This window comes from Humulus lupulus, chromosome 3 (genome assembly GCF_963169125.1).
Source record: "Humulus lupulus chromosome 3, drHumLupu1.1, whole genome shotgun sequence".
Taxonomy (NCBI): Eukaryota; Viridiplantae; Streptophyta; class Magnoliopsida; order Rosales; family Cannabaceae; genus Humulus; species Humulus lupulus.
The window spans coordinates 278,831,969-278,849,812 of record NC_084795.1 but is presented as its reverse complement, the minus strand read 5'-3'; the positions used below and the strand labels follow the sequence as shown (position 1 = coordinate 278,849,812).

General features: G+C 32.7%; 3 protein-coding genes across 3 annotated transcripts; 2 read left to right on the top strand and 1 right to left on the bottom strand.

Moving 5' to 3' along the window:
• Positions 1–116: 116 nt before the first annotated feature.
• Positions 117–4,101, top strand: LOC133824529 (superoxide dismutase [Cu-Zn] 2). Its single transcript, XM_062257425.1, has 7 exons — positions 117–868; positions 968–1,069; positions 1,208–1,303; positions 1,407–1,438; positions 1,656–1,731; positions 3,313–3,366; positions 3,966–4,101. The coding sequence occupies exons 1-7, from the start codon at positions 778–780 to the stop codon at positions 3,992–3,994; spliced, it is 480 nt and encodes a 159-aa protein (XP_062113409.1). The 5' UTR covers positions 117–777; the 3' UTR covers positions 3,995–4,101.
• A 7,824-nt stretch (positions 4,102–11,925) lies between these two features.
• Positions 11,926–16,190, top strand: LOC133824525 (uncharacterized). Its single transcript, XM_062257419.1, has 12 exons — positions 11,926–12,223; positions 12,302–12,388; positions 12,953–13,051; positions 13,322–13,417; positions 13,565–13,630; positions 13,735–13,825; positions 14,166–14,233; positions 14,328–14,393; positions 14,670–14,720; positions 14,924–14,988; positions 15,359–15,442; positions 16,048–16,190. The coding sequence occupies exons 1-11, from the start codon at positions 12,002–12,004 to the stop codon at positions 15,414–15,416; spliced, it is 969 nt and encodes a 322-aa protein (XP_062113403.1). The 5' UTR covers positions 11,926–12,001; the 3' UTR covers positions 15,417–15,442; positions 16,048–16,190.
• Positions 16,191–17,388: 1,198 nt separating this feature from the next.
• Positions 17,389–17,844, bottom strand: LOC133825766 (uncharacterized). Its single transcript, XM_062258668.1, has one exon. It carries the CDS (start codon positions 17,842–17,844, stop codon positions 17,389–17,391), a length of 456 nt encoding a protein of 151 aa, XP_062114652.1.

Sequence of the window (17,844 nt, the reverse complement as noted above, 5' to 3'; positions counted from 1 at the left end):
CCAAACAATATTAATACTCTAAAACCAAACCAAACCAAACGAAAGGTAAAGGGTCTTCTTTCAAATAGTTGTAAGAGTTTAATTAATTAACTTTTGTGTTCTTCAAAAGTAATTGCTGTCGGCCAAAAGAAAAATCGTAGGCCTACTGACAGAAGTTGACAACATTATACTTCTCTCCATAATCAAATCATTTCATTTAATATTCCTTTTTCATTAATCAACAAATTTTTTTCCTTAAAAAAATCGTAATTAATTTTTCGGTGGAGATGAACAAAACTCGACCTGGTGGTAATTGACATGCTTTGCTTTCCACTAATTTCCTTGGAAATCGAAAGAAGAGAGAATTGAAATGGTGTTGAACAGCAGAGTGGTGGCGAAAGTGGCGAACGTATCAGCGAATGTATGGCAATACATAGCTTGTAATCCAGAGACACTCAGCAGCCACCAAGTCTTGGATCTTCTCTTCTGCCTCCCTCTCCGCCACCTCCGCCGCCTCGCCCTTTCTCTCTTCTCTCCTTCCCATCCACACCTCTGATCATCTTCTTTCCTTTTCTTTTCTAAATAACATCCAAAATTAGCTCATTTTCTTGTCAATTTCGAAAAATATATCAAATTGTGGCTGCAGTTGTTCTAGATATGTACATATTTTGTTAAAATATTTACTTGGGTTTCTTCAAAAAAAAAAACAAAAAAAAAAAAGCAAATATTTACTTGGGTGCCAATATAAACCTAAGGAGAGTTATTTCCTTTCCGAGTTTCATTGAGAGTAGAACTAAAATGGGTACTTTAAAAGCGGTGGCTCTCATCAGTGGAGGAGATGGTAGCACCATTAGAGGCTCTCTTCAATTTATCCAGGACTCCACCAATGGTTTCTTTCTTTGGTTTTCTCTTTAATCATTTTCTATTTAGTTTTTTTTTCTTTTTTGATGATGATGATGATGATGATGATTCAATTGTTGTTTGATAGGACTCACTCGTGTGAAAGGAAGGATAACTGGGCTCACTCCAGGTCTTCATGGCTTCCATATTCACTCCCTTGGTGATACCACCAATGGTTGCAACTCCACAGGTACTCTACTTTTCTTTGATATTTGTCTATGCAATTCTTTGTTGGTTTTAAGCTCAATTTCTTAATCTATTTAGTGGGTTCTCTTTATTTAATGATTTTGGTGGTCGGTCTGTGTGTGGTGATTTGAATTCTTGATAGGACCCCATTTTAATCCTTTGAAGAAAGACCATGGAGGTCCATTAGATAAGGAGCGTCATGCTGGAGATCTGGGTAACATTGTTGCAGGCCCAGATGGTATGAAGAGTCCTGTGTTATCATAATTATTATTGTTCTTATTATCTATTTGTGATTAAACTTTGTAGAGTGACGATAAGAAAGTTCTATATTACTTTTTCAGGAGTTGCCGAGGTTTCAATAAAGGATTGGCAGGTATGAAAAATGGTGTTTGGTCAGTTTGATTCTATAATGATTTACTTGTATTTTTCCTTGGCATTTTCTTAAGTTATGATCCATTTTGTTTGAATTGATTGTTTGGTAGACTCTTAAGCTCACATCCATTATAAATTTAGAACCCATCCTTTTTTTAATTTTGATTCTTTGGTCTTTATCTATTGTTGTGTGTTTAATTTGGTTCTTCAATTTTCAGATTCCACTCAATGGACCCAATTCAATTCTTGGGAGGGCAGTTGTTGTGCATGCTGATCCTGATGATCTTGGCAAAGGTAAACAGTCCTCTTTATCAATAAAAAGTAGTTGAATATGGTGTCTTGCTTACATGTGTGATCCAAATTTGGCTGTAAAGACAACACTTTAAAAAGATGAAACTAGGAGAGAACTTGATAAAATTTATTGATTTGTTTGCTCAAGAAGAATCACACAAGTATCCCCAATCTTTGAATCTGGACTGGAGGAAAAGCTCTTCTTTAGAACAGTCCTAACTCCTAACAATTTTTTCTAAAGATCAAATTTCCTGAACAATAGTAGCCACAACTACACCACAAAACAGTGTTTGCTTTTTCTTATAGTGCATCTTTTGTAGTGTTTTTGTGCCAGCAAGCTTAATGAAAGTTTCAGCACTAAACCACCTGTTGTCTCCTCTTTAACTCTTTTCCATGTTGAGACTCTAATGTTTATATTTTTAAATTGGCTTAGAGTTTCAATTACAATATCATCTGATTTAGAACTTTGACTACTTCATGGGGAATTATCTTAACTAAGAAATTATGATAGCCAAATATAATTGCTTGACAAGGATGACAAGTTTTTGTTACATCTGCTTTTATTAATTGGTCAATGTGATAGAATTTGTATATAAAATTCAATTTTTTTAAGGGAACAAAAAAACATGTTAGCTCTGAAATTCGCTTGAAAATAAAGCTAACTGCTTGGTGGAAGAATGCTACAAATTGCAAATGCTACAAAACTTGAGACTAGCTCATTAGTTGCTCTCATTAATGGCTTAAAAGCAACCAAGCTTATGACTGAGTTTCTGTTCTAAGAACAAGAAACCTAGCGTGAACTTGTTTGGCTAAAGAATTTTCCCATCATTGGGGTGAAAAAAAAATGTGGCAAATGAGAATATTAGATTATATCATGATATATCAACCATTACTAGTTAAATATATTGTAAAAATGGAAATTACATGTCTTATTAAATTTAGAACAACTTCCCTTGTTTTTGTTGGAAGCACATCCTGGAAATGGTAGTCAGTTTTCTATGGTAAGGTCTATCAGAAAAAGCTCTTATAAAGTTTTCACCAACTAGCAAGAAAAGCTACAGAAGAACATTGTAAAAGTCATGACAAAAAGACACTTACTTGTAAAACTTCAAGCTGAGAGCCTGCATTTGGAATTTGTTTTAATCCTCCTCCAGTTCTCCCAATTCCCCTGAATAAGAGTAAGTGGATAAGACAATATGTATAATGATTTGAATCTTGTGGAGGTAATCCATATTCCAAGGCAGAATTTTTTTCATGCTAGGTGTAAATGAACTGATTAAGGGTTTCTTTCTTTTTCTTTTTTTGTCTCCTGAATGATAAAGAACCTTCCTATTTAGCTTTTTGTCTGGAAAAATTTATGATAATAAATAGTGAAGATAATAAATCTGGTTCTGGTACTCTTATGTCAACTACCTATTCTGCTATCCTTAGTGAACTTATTTTCTAGAGCAGGTGTCGCCGCTGGCAATACTTCTAAGCAATATACTGAATATCTATTCTGAATGTTTGCTCACGTATGTCAATATTCATCTATATGAAATCGATTTTCTAGCTGTGTAGCTAATTACAAATACCAATTCATAGGTGGACATGAACTTAGCAAGTCAACTGGAAATGCAGGAGCAAGAGTTGGATGTGGTATGTTTCTTCATTGTCCTCTTCTTGTTGGTGGAAGATTCTTTTTCTCTTGTTTATCTTATATGATTAGTCAAATAAGGGAATTTAAAATGAGTGTTAGAATCTCAGAATAAGAGAGGTCAGATTGACAATGTTTTCCTGGATTAATTGATTAATCATTCTATTAGTTCGAAAGTACAAACGAAGTTTTGTTGCATTCCCTAACTTGCATTTTCTCAGATTTTAAGCCTTAATTCTTCAAAATTGTACTTTGTTTCTGTCTACACACCCATTGTGCTAAAATTTAAAAGACAGAATAGTGATGTGTATAAGAATTAATGTTAATGTTGGTCTCTAAACATTGATGAAGGAACAAAAAAGTCTTGTTTTAGCTCCTATCCAATGAACAAATGACAGGTATGTTTTTGTGGAGATGAAAGAAATTGAGGAAAGGAAATATATGCATGATAGAAAATTATGAAGATTTGAACTTAATAGATATTTGATCTTTAAATTCTTGATATTGGCAGTCAACATAATACTCCCATAGATTATTAAAGTGTAGTAAACACATATACAAAAGTGACCTGACATTTTTCTCTCATTTTTTTCCTTGGCAGGTATTATTGGACTTCAATCATCTGTTTAAGCCTTTTTTTTTCAAGATAACATATATATATTCCTTCATAAAATGCTTGAATGTAACTTGCTCATACTATATGTTTGAATAGTTTACTCTCTCTTGCACTTTTTTTCTTCTTCAATGTTTGGATCTTTATGAAGAGTTGAAGAGTAGTGTGAAAATTGTAGTGTCTGTGGCAATGGTTGAAACTTAATACAAAGACTACTAATGAGTGCACAGTCTAATTAATACAAATTCAATAATAATACTAATGCAAACACCTTTTTAATACTAATATTAAGCTTGTTTTCAATAAATAAGATTACATATAGTTTTTTTGGAAAAGATCAATGTTGATTGATTTGAATCACGAAATACATAAGATGATATAAGAAGGATTCTTTAATGTCTTTAATGATGATCAATGTTGTTTTTTGTTTTAATTGTTTTTTTTAACATATTCTAAATATTTAGTGAAATATATCTTTAAAATTAATTAAAAATATATATTTATTATTATTTAATATAAATTTAAATATTATAAAATATCATTATTATATTAATATAAATTCAAATATTATAAAATATCATTATTATAATAATATATAATACAAGCCAAGATATTAATAATTATATTAATATAAATTCAAATACAATATTATTATGATAATAATATATAGTCCTAATTTTTTAATAATCATATTAATATAAATTCAAATATTATTATAATAATAATATTTAATACAAAACTAGATATTTAATACCTATATTAATTTAAATTTTAACATTGTAAAATATTATTATAACAATAATATATAATACACAATCTTAATTTTTTTATTAAAAATATCATATTATATATATTTTTTAAAATCATAAATAATGTTTTTGTTTAATTTTTCTTTTAATAGGTTTATGATATTCGTTTATATATAATATTATTTATTTATTTGAAATTTATATGACAACAATATAAATTTAATAAAAATAATTAATAAATTCTATAACGTGCATTTTACGTTATTTGTATCTAATATATATATATATATTCAGTATGATGTTTTTTTCTAAACTTTGAAATATTAATTCGAAGATATATTTATTTTGTAACTCATTTAAATAGTTTTAATTTAGAAAAAAATAACAATCTCTATTATCTAAATTTAAATTAAAATTTAATAACTTTGATATTTTAGTTGCATTTGTTAGTCCTAATATAGATATACTAGAAGAAACTCAAAAGTCTCATTAACATTAGAAATTTATTGTTACTTCTATTTTACACATTAATTGTTATTGATATTTAGATTTTAAATTTGTATAAATGAGAGTTATAAAGAGGTGAGATGAATCATTTATATATGATTTATCTATTTTATGTGTTTTTTTTTCTAATAATTTTATTTAATAAAAGAATTAATTAATAATTTAAAAAATTCATATAGTCCCACATATTTTACAAAATATTATGAAATTATACCATTTATTCATTTTAATTTGTAACTAGAAAATATAACCGCGCTCTGCGCAGTTTTTTGTAATTATTAAAACATATATATTTTAAAATATTTTTTGGGAGATTGTGGGGTGGTGATTCATTTTCACCTTGTATTTTAGTTGTTTACCTATTTTTTTTTAAATTAACTTGTGGACCTTATGTTTTGTCAAAAATTAAAAAATAGGAATGTAAAGATAGATTATTTGAACCACGTATAATTTGGTTGATTACCCGTTTGAATATTTTATTATTAAAAGTTAATATTTGGATCCTGTATTTTGTCAAAAAGTTAAAATATAAATAAATAGATTTTATTATTATTATTATTATATGTAGATATTTTTATCTATTATAATTTTTATTAAAATAAAAATGAGAAAAATAGATATATAGAGAACCGAAAACTATTATGTAATTTTTAATTAAATTTTTTTAGTATTTTTCAATGATTAAGTAGTTAAGATATTTAAGCAAATTAATTTTTTAATTAAATTAATATGTATATATATATTAATATTTTTAATTGTTAAGATATTTTAGAAAATAGAAAATGAATAAAAAAATTAAATTAAATGAGAAAATAGAAAGAGTGATTTGAAGAGATTTTAGAGTGCCACATAATCTCTTGAAGCTCTCATTTATATATATATATAAATATTTTGTAAGTGGCACATAATCTCTTGAAGCTCTTATTTATATATATATATAAATATTTTGTAAAACTATTCACTTTAGGAATAAAAAAACATAATTATAAAATTCTCACAAAATAGTAAAAATAGATTGTAAAAAATATAGGATGTCACCTCATCACTCTTAAACTCTCATTTATATATAGATATAGATATAAATATTTTGGAATAAAAAAATATAATTATAATATAATAAGAAAAATAGATATATAGATAATCGAAAATTATTAAGTGATTTTTAATTAATTTTTTTTAGTATTTTTCAATAAATAAGTAGTTAAGATATATATATATTGATATTTTCAATTGTTAAGATATTTTAGTAAATAGAAAATGAATAAAAAAATTAGATTAATTGAGAAAATAAAAAAAATGATTTGAAGAGATTTTAGAGTGCCCTTGAAGCTCTCATTTATATATATATATATATATAGTGTTAAGAATAATGAGTTACTTAATAGCTAATTATCAGATTATTAGTAAATGTAATACAGTTAGTTATATACAAATTGTATTAGTCTTTCTCTGTTTTGGTGGTCTCCCTAAAGCCAACAATAGGGCCACCTGTCACATTATTATTAGTGGTTGTATTATTGTTGCAGAGTATATAAATGAATTGTTTTCCCTCAGCCGTATTGTGCTGAGTATTCACCACTACCAAACTTTTGTTTCAATTGTAAAGTTTGTCTTGGTATCAGAGCCAGGTTCACGCTCTGCACTATGTCTTCACACTCTCAGACACCGCAGGCCACCACCACAGCTGCAGCAGGTGCTGCAAGCTCACCAGCTCCGACCCCACAAAATTACACTCAGCCCTTCAATACACTCAATCAACCCTTTCCTCTGAAGCTTGACCGAAGGAACTATGTTCTTTGGAAAACCATGGTGTCAACCGTGATTCGTGGTCATCGCCTGGATGGTTTCGTGAACGGAACCCGACCGTGCCCTCCGGAGTATGTATCAGCGCCAACATCTGAAGAAGGTGAACCGGGTTTTGGAGTAACAATAAACCCAGAGTTTGAACACTGGATCGTGGGTGACCAACTGTTGATGGGGTGGTTGTATAGCTCCATGAGTGAAGGTATTGCCACGGAAGTAATGGGATGTGAATCGGCAGCTACTCTGTGGAAAGCATTGGAAAATTTGTATGGAGCTCACTCAAAGTCAAAAATGGACGAAACTCGAACACTAATTCAGACAACCAGGAAAGGGTCGACATCGATGGAGGAGTACCTAAAGCAGAAGAAAAGCTAGTCAGATTCGTTAGCCTTAGCAGGAGAGCCTTACCCAGAGAGCCAACTCATCGCCAATGTGATCTCAGGACTGGACATTGAATATTTGCCTATCGTGGTACAAATTGAAGCCCGTACCTCGACCACCTAACAAGAACTTCAAGGCATTCTACTGGCCTTCGACAACAAGATGGAGCGACTCCAAAATCTGAGTATCAACAAGTCGGGAAACTTATCTGGGTCACCAAATGTGAATCTAGGAAACAGATCCAACAGTAGCGGCCGTGGACGTGGAAGCAATTACAATTTCAGTCAAAATACCCAAGGAAGTAACCGTGGAAGCTATACTAGAGATGGTGGACGAAGTCGTGGAGGCAGATTCTCTGGACCCAAACCAACGTGTCAGGTTTGTGGTCGTTATGGCCATTCAGCCGCCATTTGCTACAGCAGATACGACGAGTCATACATGGGTTCAGATCCAAAAACTGGAAACTCTGTGAATCCGAAACAAAACCAGCAAGTAGCCGCCTACATTGCGTCGCCTGAGATCGTTGACAGTGAGGCATGGTTTGTGGATAGTGGAGCCAGCAATCACGTAACAGCAGATGAAAATAAAATGATGCAGAAACATGACTATGGTGGTAAGGAAAAACTGGTCGTAGGTGATGGTAATCAGCTTAACATTTCTCATATTGGTTTTGGCAAATTAAATACTGATAATGTGTCTAGATCTCTACTGCTGAATGACATATTACTGGTTCCAAAAATTGCAAAAAATCTGATCAGTGTATCAAGCTTAACCTCAGATAATGATATATTTGTGGAATTTCATTCTGGCTGTTGTTTTGTGAAGGACAAGGTCACAAAGAATGTGCTGCTGGAAGGAGTGCTTAAAGATGGTTTATATCAGCTCAAGTCTTCGAGCAACAAATCTGGTTGTGGTTAGAAACTTTTTCGTTTCTTTTCTGGTGTCTCAAACATGTCAAAATCAAGTGTTGATCATTCAATTCTCAAATTTCCAAGAAAGATGTTTGGCATAGGCATCTTGGCCATCCGTCATCTAGGGTCCTTAAACGTATTTGTGACTCAAACAATGTAAAAATTCCCAGAAATGAAGTTGAAAATTTTTGTGAAGCTTGTCAGTTTGGGAAGTCTCATGCATTGCCATTTAAATTATCTACCTATAGAGCTTCTAAAGTTCTTGAGTTGATCCATACTGACCTGTGGGGACCTGCCCCAATTGCATCTAATACAAACTTCAAATTCTACATACATTTCATTGATGATTTCAGTAGATATACATGGTTCTATCCATTGAAATTTAAATCTGATGCACTAAGAGCATTCACTGACTTTAAAGCCTTTGTTGAAAACCAGTTTGAGACCAAAATCAAAAGAATTAAGTGCGATTGGGGGGGTGAATACCAGGTGTTCGAAAATTTAGTTAAAACCAGTGGCATTCATTTTCAACATTCCTGTCCACACACTTCAGCCCAAAATGGCAGGGCTGAAAGAAAACATAGACATATAGTAGAAATGGGTTTAACTCTCCTTGCTCAAGCCAAAATGCCACTCAAATACTGGGTAGATGCTTTTCAAACCTCTGTCTACTTAATAAACAGACTTCCAACACCAATACTTAATGAGAAATCACCATTTGAGACACTCTATTGCAGAAAACCAGATTACAAACGGCTAAAAACTTTTGGTGCAGCTTGCTATCCATGTATAAGACCCTATCAAAATCACAAATTTCAATTCCACTCACTAAAGTGTGTCAATCTGGGTTACAATGATTCATATAGAGGTTACAAGTGCCTAAGTTCCACTGGCCGTGTATACATATCCAGAAATGTCGTTTTTAATGAAAAGGAGTTTCCATTCCAAACTGGTTTTCTAAACAATTTTGCACCTAAAAAACAACTAGTCATTTAGAATGAGTCTTGGTCCCAGCTTCCAAATATCCATTTCAAATCCTTCAGCCAAGTTACACAAGAAAAAAAAGTTTCAGTTCCATCTCAAGTATCTCCCACGGCAACTCCAGTAGCAGCACCTTCTCAAACTGAGGTTAGTGATCCAAACTCAACAAGTTCAGTTTTTGATTCTATTGACCACGGGCTCATTGTTCCTGAGATTACCGACAATGAAGTATGCACTGAAGAAAATGTAGAAAATTGCCCAGAAAATGAAATGAACACTGGAACAACAACAGATACTGCCATGGAAAAAACATCAGTTAGCAAGGGCTCTTCACATCCAATGATTACAAGAGCAAGAGCTGGGATTTTCAAACCAAAAACATACCTTGGTGAGTCACGGTGGACACCAATTTTCGAGGAGCCAACTAGTATTCCAGAAGCCTTGAAGCACAGTGGCTGGAAAAAGGCAATGAGTGATGAAATTCAAGCATTGAAGGAAAATAAAACTTATACATTGGTTCCCAGGCGTGAAGACTACAACCTGGTTGGCTGTAAGTGGGTGCTAAAAATTAAAAGGAATGCGGATGGTTCATTTCAGAGGTATAAGGCGAGATTGGTAGCCAAAGGGTTCCACCAAAGAGCAGGTTTGGATTATGGCGAAACTTTCAGTCCAGTAATTAAAGCCTCCACAGTAAGAATTGTTCTGAGTATTGCTGTATCTAAAAACTGGATTGTTAGACAGTTAGACACTAATAACGCTTTTCTGAATGGATACTTAGAAGAAGATATATATATGTGTCAACCCGAGGGATTTGAGGACCCAGAAAAACCAGATTATGTATACAAGCTACATAAGTCTTTGTATGGACTTAAACAAGCTCCAAGAGCTTGGTTTGACAGGTTGAAGAACACATTATTAGACTGGAATTTCAGAAACTCCAAAGCCGATACCTCTCTATTTTTCTACATCAGCAACGACATCATCATTCTAGTATTAATTTACGTGGATGATATTATTGTCACAGGAAATAATACCCAAAAACTGAGTGAGTTTGTTCAAAAACTGAATGAATATTTCACTCTAAAAGACCTTGGGGAGCTGCATTTTTTCCTTGGGATTGAAGTATCAAGAGACAAAACAGGGATCTATCTTACTCAGACTAAATACATTGAAGATTTACTGCAAAGACACGACTTACAACATTTGAAGCCTTGTCCAACACCTATAGCTACTGGAAAATCACTGTCTATTACAGATGGAAATGAAATGAAAAATCCTACAGTCTATAGAAGTTTCATTGGGGCACTGCAATACTTGTGCCACACACGGCCGGATATAAGCTACACTGTAAACTTTCTCAGCCAATTTCTTAAAGCACCAACAGACATGCATTGGAAGGCAGCGAAGAGGGTCTTAAGGTATTTAAAGGGAACTCACACACAGGGACTTCACATTTGCTGTAGTGAACGATTGAACATAGTGGGTTATTCTGATGCAGATTGGGCCAGCAATGTTGATGATAGAAAGTCAGTTGGAGGCTATTGTGTATATTTTGGTGACACGCTTGTATCCTGGTCATCAAAGAAACAAGCGACAGTCTCAAGATCCAGTACCGAATTGGAATACAGAGCTCTTGCTCATGTTAGTGCTGAAATAACGTGGATAGAGTCATTGCTCAGAGAAATCAAATTTCCCCTGTTGGAAAAACCAGTAGCTTGGTGCGACAACACTAGTGCTAGTGCTCTTGCATCGAATCCCGTTTATCACGCTCGGACTAAGCACATCGAGCTGGACATTCACTTCATTCGTGACAAGGTTATGAACAAGGAATTGGAAGTTAGATATATTCCCTCAATAGACCAGATTGCCGACTGCATGACAAAAGGACTGTCTCATTCAAGATTTCAGTACTTAGTTTCCGAATTCAGTGTGAAAAGCTCACCCTCTCGTTTGAGGGGTGGTGTTAAGAATAATGAGTTACTTAATAGCTAATTATCAGATTATTAATAAATGTAATACAGTTAGTTATATACAAATTGTATTAGTCTTTCTCTGTTTTGGTGGTCTCCCTAGAGCCAACAATAGGGCCACCTGTCACATTATTATTAGTGGTTGTCACATTATTATTAGTGGTTGTATTATTGTTGCAGAGTATATAAATGAATTGTTTCCCCTCAGCGGTATTGTGCTGAGTATTCACCACTACCAAACTTTTGTTTCAATTGTAAAGTTTGTCTTATAGATATATAGATAGATATGTCCTAAGTACTTTTTTTTATGTATGTAGTATATATATATATATATGAATTATACAAATATAACATTAAAAAATAGAAAAATTACAGCGTATACAAAAATAAAAATAAAAAATTCAATAATTACTTGAGATTATATTTTATTTTTAGAAAATTATAATTAACCAAATTAATATAAATATTTTTAAATATATTATAAAATCGCTTGAAGCAAAGATTGCATATGTTAAAGTGTGATTATTTAGACATGAGAAAGAGTTTGAGTCCCTGTTATTGTATTAAATGATAAATGAAGAAACGACCACGTTAGCACAGCAAAAATTAGGAAATCAAATCAAACAAATAAATAAAATAGGAAGAAAAAGTGAGCATAGCATTGAACCATTGGACATTGGTGTGTGAGCGAAGAAATTCGTCAAGAGAGAGAGAGAGAGACGATGAAGTCGTTGGCGAGACCATGGACTACCTTCACCTTCTCCCCATTCTTACGCTTCCACCCAACCAATCCCACTCTACCTAACTCCTCTCCTCTCTTTTCTCCAACATCTTCTCCGTCTCGTCTTTCCATGGCTGCTCTGAATCAAACCGTTTCACCAGCAAAATCTCGAGGTGGCGATGAGGATGATATCGATGTCTTTCAGTTGATTCAGTCTCATCAGGTCTCTTCATTTTTCTCAGCTTTCTATCAATCGAAGAAGTGAGTTTCAATAGTATTGATTAGAGGTTTTTCATTGCAGGAAAAGGCTTCTCGTTTACCTCCGGTTGAGGAGATTCGTACGGTTCTTGACCGTAGTGTGCGTGGAGCCCTCTCTACTGTTTCGCAGGTCTGGTAACTCTTCGTCCCTTTCTTTGAAGATTGGGGTTGGATTTTTACAGTCGAGCGAGGAGAGAAGAACGGAATGAAATCGGATGATTGAGAGAGGTTGAAGATAGAATTTAGAGAGAGAGAATGCGAATAACGTTTTGTGATTGACCTTCCGAAATAAAAACTTTGTATAGCTCAACTGATAATGTTGTAATTGATAGGAAACTAAGAAGTTGGTTGGGTCTCCAATTCATTTTAACTTTTAGCTCTAAAAATTTCTTTGAGAAGAAGCTAGTAATTCTAAGAATGTAAAACATACTAAAACTTAAATTATTCGAAATTAAATTAAATTGAATAAAGTCGTCTTAGCATATTCTATTGTTTTCACATTCATACATGGCAATCGAATAATCGCTAGCATAGTATGGGAGTTTGAGTTTCTGCATTTTCCCATGATGAGGGTAGCTCCATAGTTTGCTCCCATGAGGTTTGGGGTTTTAACCCATCAATTCCTTCTAAAGATTTCATTGTCTAGAAAATGTGTAGATTGTCTTGAACTTCTTAATTTTACTTTGATATGCAGAAGCATGATGGTTATCCATCAGGGTCAATGGTTGACTTTGCATGCGAGGCAGATGGATCTCCGATTTTAGCTGTTAGTAGCTTGGCGTTTCATTCAAAGGTTTCACTTCTCACTTTGAATGTTTGATTGTTTTATTTCTTTAAATTTGGGTAACTTTAAAGCGGCACTCTATGATGATTAGTTTTTTATGAAATTGCAAGAGCATGTTTTGTACAGTCACCTGAAGCGTATGTGGATTCTAATTAAAGGAAATAGTCTAAATGCCTGAGAATTTTTGCTGAGATCAATTTGTCTGAGAATTTTTGCTCTTTTTCTTTATTTAGTTCAATTAGTTGTCTTCTCAATGCCTTTTTTTCTTCTTTGGCACAGGACTTAGCAGCTAATGGTAAGTGTTCATTGCTTGTGGCTAGAGATCCTGAGGATAGGACAGATTTAGTGATAACTCTGCATGGTGATGCTATTCCTGTAAGTAATATATTATGCCCCTCTCTCTCTCTATATATATACATATGTATATATGTATATTTATATATATTCGTATAAAGATGTTATTGTCTCAAGGGGCTATTATTTAAAATAACATGACTAAGACTATTCTCAACAATTTAATAGGTCTCTGAAATTGATAAAGCATCTGTTCGCAATGCATATTTGGCGAGGCATCCCAATGCTTTTTGGGTAACTTATGCTCCCTTGTTCTCAAGAATAATTAACATTTTGTCACACCATATGTTGTGACAATTTGTATAGTCAAATCATTAAATCACTACTCGCATCTGAAGGTTGACTTTGGCGACTTCCAATTTCTGCGCATTCAACCAAAAGTGGTGAGATATGTGTCCGGGGTTGCGACGGCTTTGCTAGGATCTGGAGGTTTGTACGTCATACAGTTTTATGTTTCTTTTTCTAATTCTCTTTTTGGATATTGTGTAGTCTTGGTATCTTCCAAGTCTAATGCTCATCTTCAGTACATCACAGATTACATAAGAAAGGACTGTCATATAACTTTTTATGTTTTCCGCTCTTTTAGCTTCTACACTTCACAATTTACACAAGAAACACATGGTTCTAATTTCCCTTTCCCTTTCACTTGACTGTAAAACATGAATTTTTATGTTTTCTGCACCTACTATAACTATAAGTTCTAATATCATGGTGTTGTGCGTTTGCTTTTTTCTTATCTTCTTATAATATTTCTTAATTTTAATTTCAGAGTTTAGCAATGAGGAGTATAAAGATGCAAAAGTTGATCCAATTGCTCAGTTCTCTAAGCCTGTCGTGGTATTACTTATTACCTAATATTTGTGTCATCTTTTTGTACTGATTTCAATGATTTGTCTTTTAGTGATTTTAATTATGAATCATTTTTTGCTAGACTCACATGAACAAGGATCATGCTGATGACACAAAAGTCATTGTGCAACATTCAACATCTATTCCGGTAATGAGATCTATACAATTAAATTTAAAGGACATTCTTTTCCCCTCTTCTTTTCTCTGTTTTTAAGCTATGAAAAAGCATGTGGAATCTATATCCCTCGTTGAAATGAAAGTCTATTACCAAGTCAATTTTAGGCACATGCCTATGCATAGAATCTTTTACAATAGCATGTAACATGTATGTTCCTTTGTTGGTAAAAAAAATAAAAATAATTAAGGAAATAAAATACAAGTCTAAATTGGATATACATGAAAGTTGAATTTTGATGTTTCACAGGTTGACTTTGCTTACATGCTGGACTTGGATAGCCTTGGTTTCAATGTTAAGGTATTTCTGAGTGTTAGCCATTTGTTCCAGATTTCATTTTTTAAACATATGAATCATTTGTTTTCTTTTGAATGGCACGAGTTTATGAGGGCTTCTTTTAAAAAAAAATGAAGATCAAAAAATAGAAAAGAAAAAGACAATGTATTTTCTCTTTCCTGTTGATATCAAACAGTTATATTCTTTTATTTTTATTATTAATTTAGGCGGGTTATCAAGGAAATACCTTCAAGCTTCGAATACCTTTCCCCAGACGTGCAGAGGATCGGAAGTGAGTCTTCTTTAACAACTATTTCCCCTAATGTAATATACAATGTTCACTCGTGTTGTATCAGATTAAGCATCAACAGTTTAAATTATAAATTTCGAATTTCAGTGTTGATGTCACTATCATTAAATTTTGCGTATTCTCTTGCCTTGTCGACTTGATATATGGCCATAGTCAGGACAGACAATGATTCAAAATCATAGTCCTTATATTTACAAAATGAAAATTGAAAATAGAATAGCAACTATCTAACAGGTATTGAATCTGCTCTGGTTGGTACATCCAAAAAAAAAAAAAGAATAAAAGCTTATAAAGGTTTTTAGTGTTTGTTCGCATAATTCAATTTATAATTTTATTTCTTGTATATTTTCAGGGACGTGAAGACCCTTATAGTGGAAATGCTACGTGCTGCTAAACCTCAAGTTGATTGATCTAACAGAATTGAAGATCTTAAGAGGTGTGCTCTTCTGAACCTTAGTGATAATTTTATGTTTAGAAAGCATGAGTATATATCATAGTCACAGGTATGTGGGTGTGTATGAGAATACATATCACGTTCGGTGTTCCTACTACCCTTTTACCTTAAGGACTTTAGTTAATAAAATTGACATCATTGTTAAAGTAACTAAAATTGAATTAACCTCAGCCAACATATTTGTGAATCTAACCACTAAGTGATTTGAGATAGTATATACTTCAATGGAATATTTCTCAAAGAAAGAAGAGATCTGAGGTTACTGACTATGTTGTATTCAGATAAAAATTTGGAAAAGATCATTTGAATAAATGCCAAAAGACACCACTCTTCTTTTTCTTGCCTTTGTTCCTATCAATATAGAAGAACAACTCTTTATGCAAAGATTGAAATTTCAGAACTTATCTCAACATCAAGACATAAGACATTTTTGTATATTTGGCCATATGTGTGTTGCGTAATGTAAATATCCACTCTGACACTTCCTTTGCCTGGTTTATTTTTATTAGAAAGTGCTCTTTTCAGTATCTATGAATATATATATATATATATATGTTCCGAATATTCCTATTTTATTTTCGTTGCAGGATATTGGACTTGAGATTGGTGACTAAATAGAAATCTGGTGGGATAGAAAGGGACCTGCTCGGCTACTTTGATGGATTAATGTTATGTCCAAATTGTCAATGCAAATTACCTAAAAACTAGTGTATATAAACGATACCTTTTTTCTTTCTGAAAAAGAAATTAGATCTAGGAAGTAGCATTGTTTTTCTTTTCAAAAGACTAAATAAACAAATTATACTGAAAAACATGATACGACTTGATTATTACATTATTACTTATTTGGAAGGTAAACAAACACAAAAGCTATCTGAAATAACGCACTAAAAAAGTACAAAATCAAGTTTAACCCAACCCTATTTATCTACCAAACATGTGGAACTGTAAGAGCATCTCCAACCTTGACACTCTATTTGGTGTCACACCAACATCAAATTTGGTGTCAAAAACTATTTTCACTCCAATTACAACATTAAAAACTGCGCAAAAAAATATTCTTTATTATTATATTTTTTTTTAAAATAAATTGAATATTCTTTTTATTATTATATTAATTTATCAAAATCATCATAATTATTATATCTAATTAATGTTTTAAATAAAACTACTCTTTAATTACATGATAATAATACTATATAGATAATTAATACTTGATAAATTAAAAGATCATATTGCACGTAGTAACATAAAGATTACATCACTAAAGAAAAAATATTACATTCATGGAAAAAAAATATTACATTAGATTAAATTAAACTTAAAAGACACTTGAAAATATATATTTTAATTTTGTGAGTTACCATATTCGTCCCACAAGTGTCCAATTAATGCATTTTGAAGCTCAATGTGAGCTTCTTTATCCTTGATTTTTCTATGTCTAGTAAGAAATTCTTGAAACCGAGTATTATCATATTCTACCATTTGAACTTCTGGACTTGGCACTTCGACTCGCTCTTCAATTGATGCATTAATATCACGTTCATCTTCAATTATCATATTATGCATAATAATACATAAAGTCATTATATCATGTAATATTTTTTTATTCCAAAGACGTGCCGATCCAGCAATAATTGCAAATCTAGACTGTAGTACTCCAAATGCACGTTCCACATCTTTTCTACCTGCTTTTTGTTTCATTGCAAATAATTTCTTTTTTGGACCACGTGGATCATGAATACTTTGAACAAGAGTAGACCATTTTGGATATATATCATCAGCTAAATAATAACACATATTATACTCTTTTCCTGTAATAACATAATTAGCAGGTGGAGCAATACTTTAGCAAGATTAGCAAAAAGATGGGATGCCTCCAGCACATTAATGTCATTATTAGATCCCGGTAAACCAAAATATGCATGTCATATCCAGAGATCATAGTCAGCTACAGCTTCAAGAATAATAGTTGGGGACCCACTACGACCGGCATATTGTCCTCCCCAAGCAGTTGGGCAATTTTTCCATTTCCAATGCATACAATCTAAACTTCCCAACATTCCTGGAAAACCTCGACGTTCACCAATGTGGAGTAGTCTTGCAACATCATCAGCGTTAGGTGATCGGAGATAGCGGGCTCCAAACACCTCGACAACAGCACGACAAAATCGCTTCAAGCTTTCTATAGTTGTAGATTCTCCTATTTTGATGTATTCATCGGTAGCATCTGCTGGTACACCATACGCCAACATTCGAAATACAGCTGTTACTTTTTGCAAACCTGATAACCTGAGTTTACCCATTCCATCCCTTCGCTGGATGAAGTAATTTTCATGTCTTTGTATAGCATCCAAAATATGAAGGAATAAAGGACGACTCAT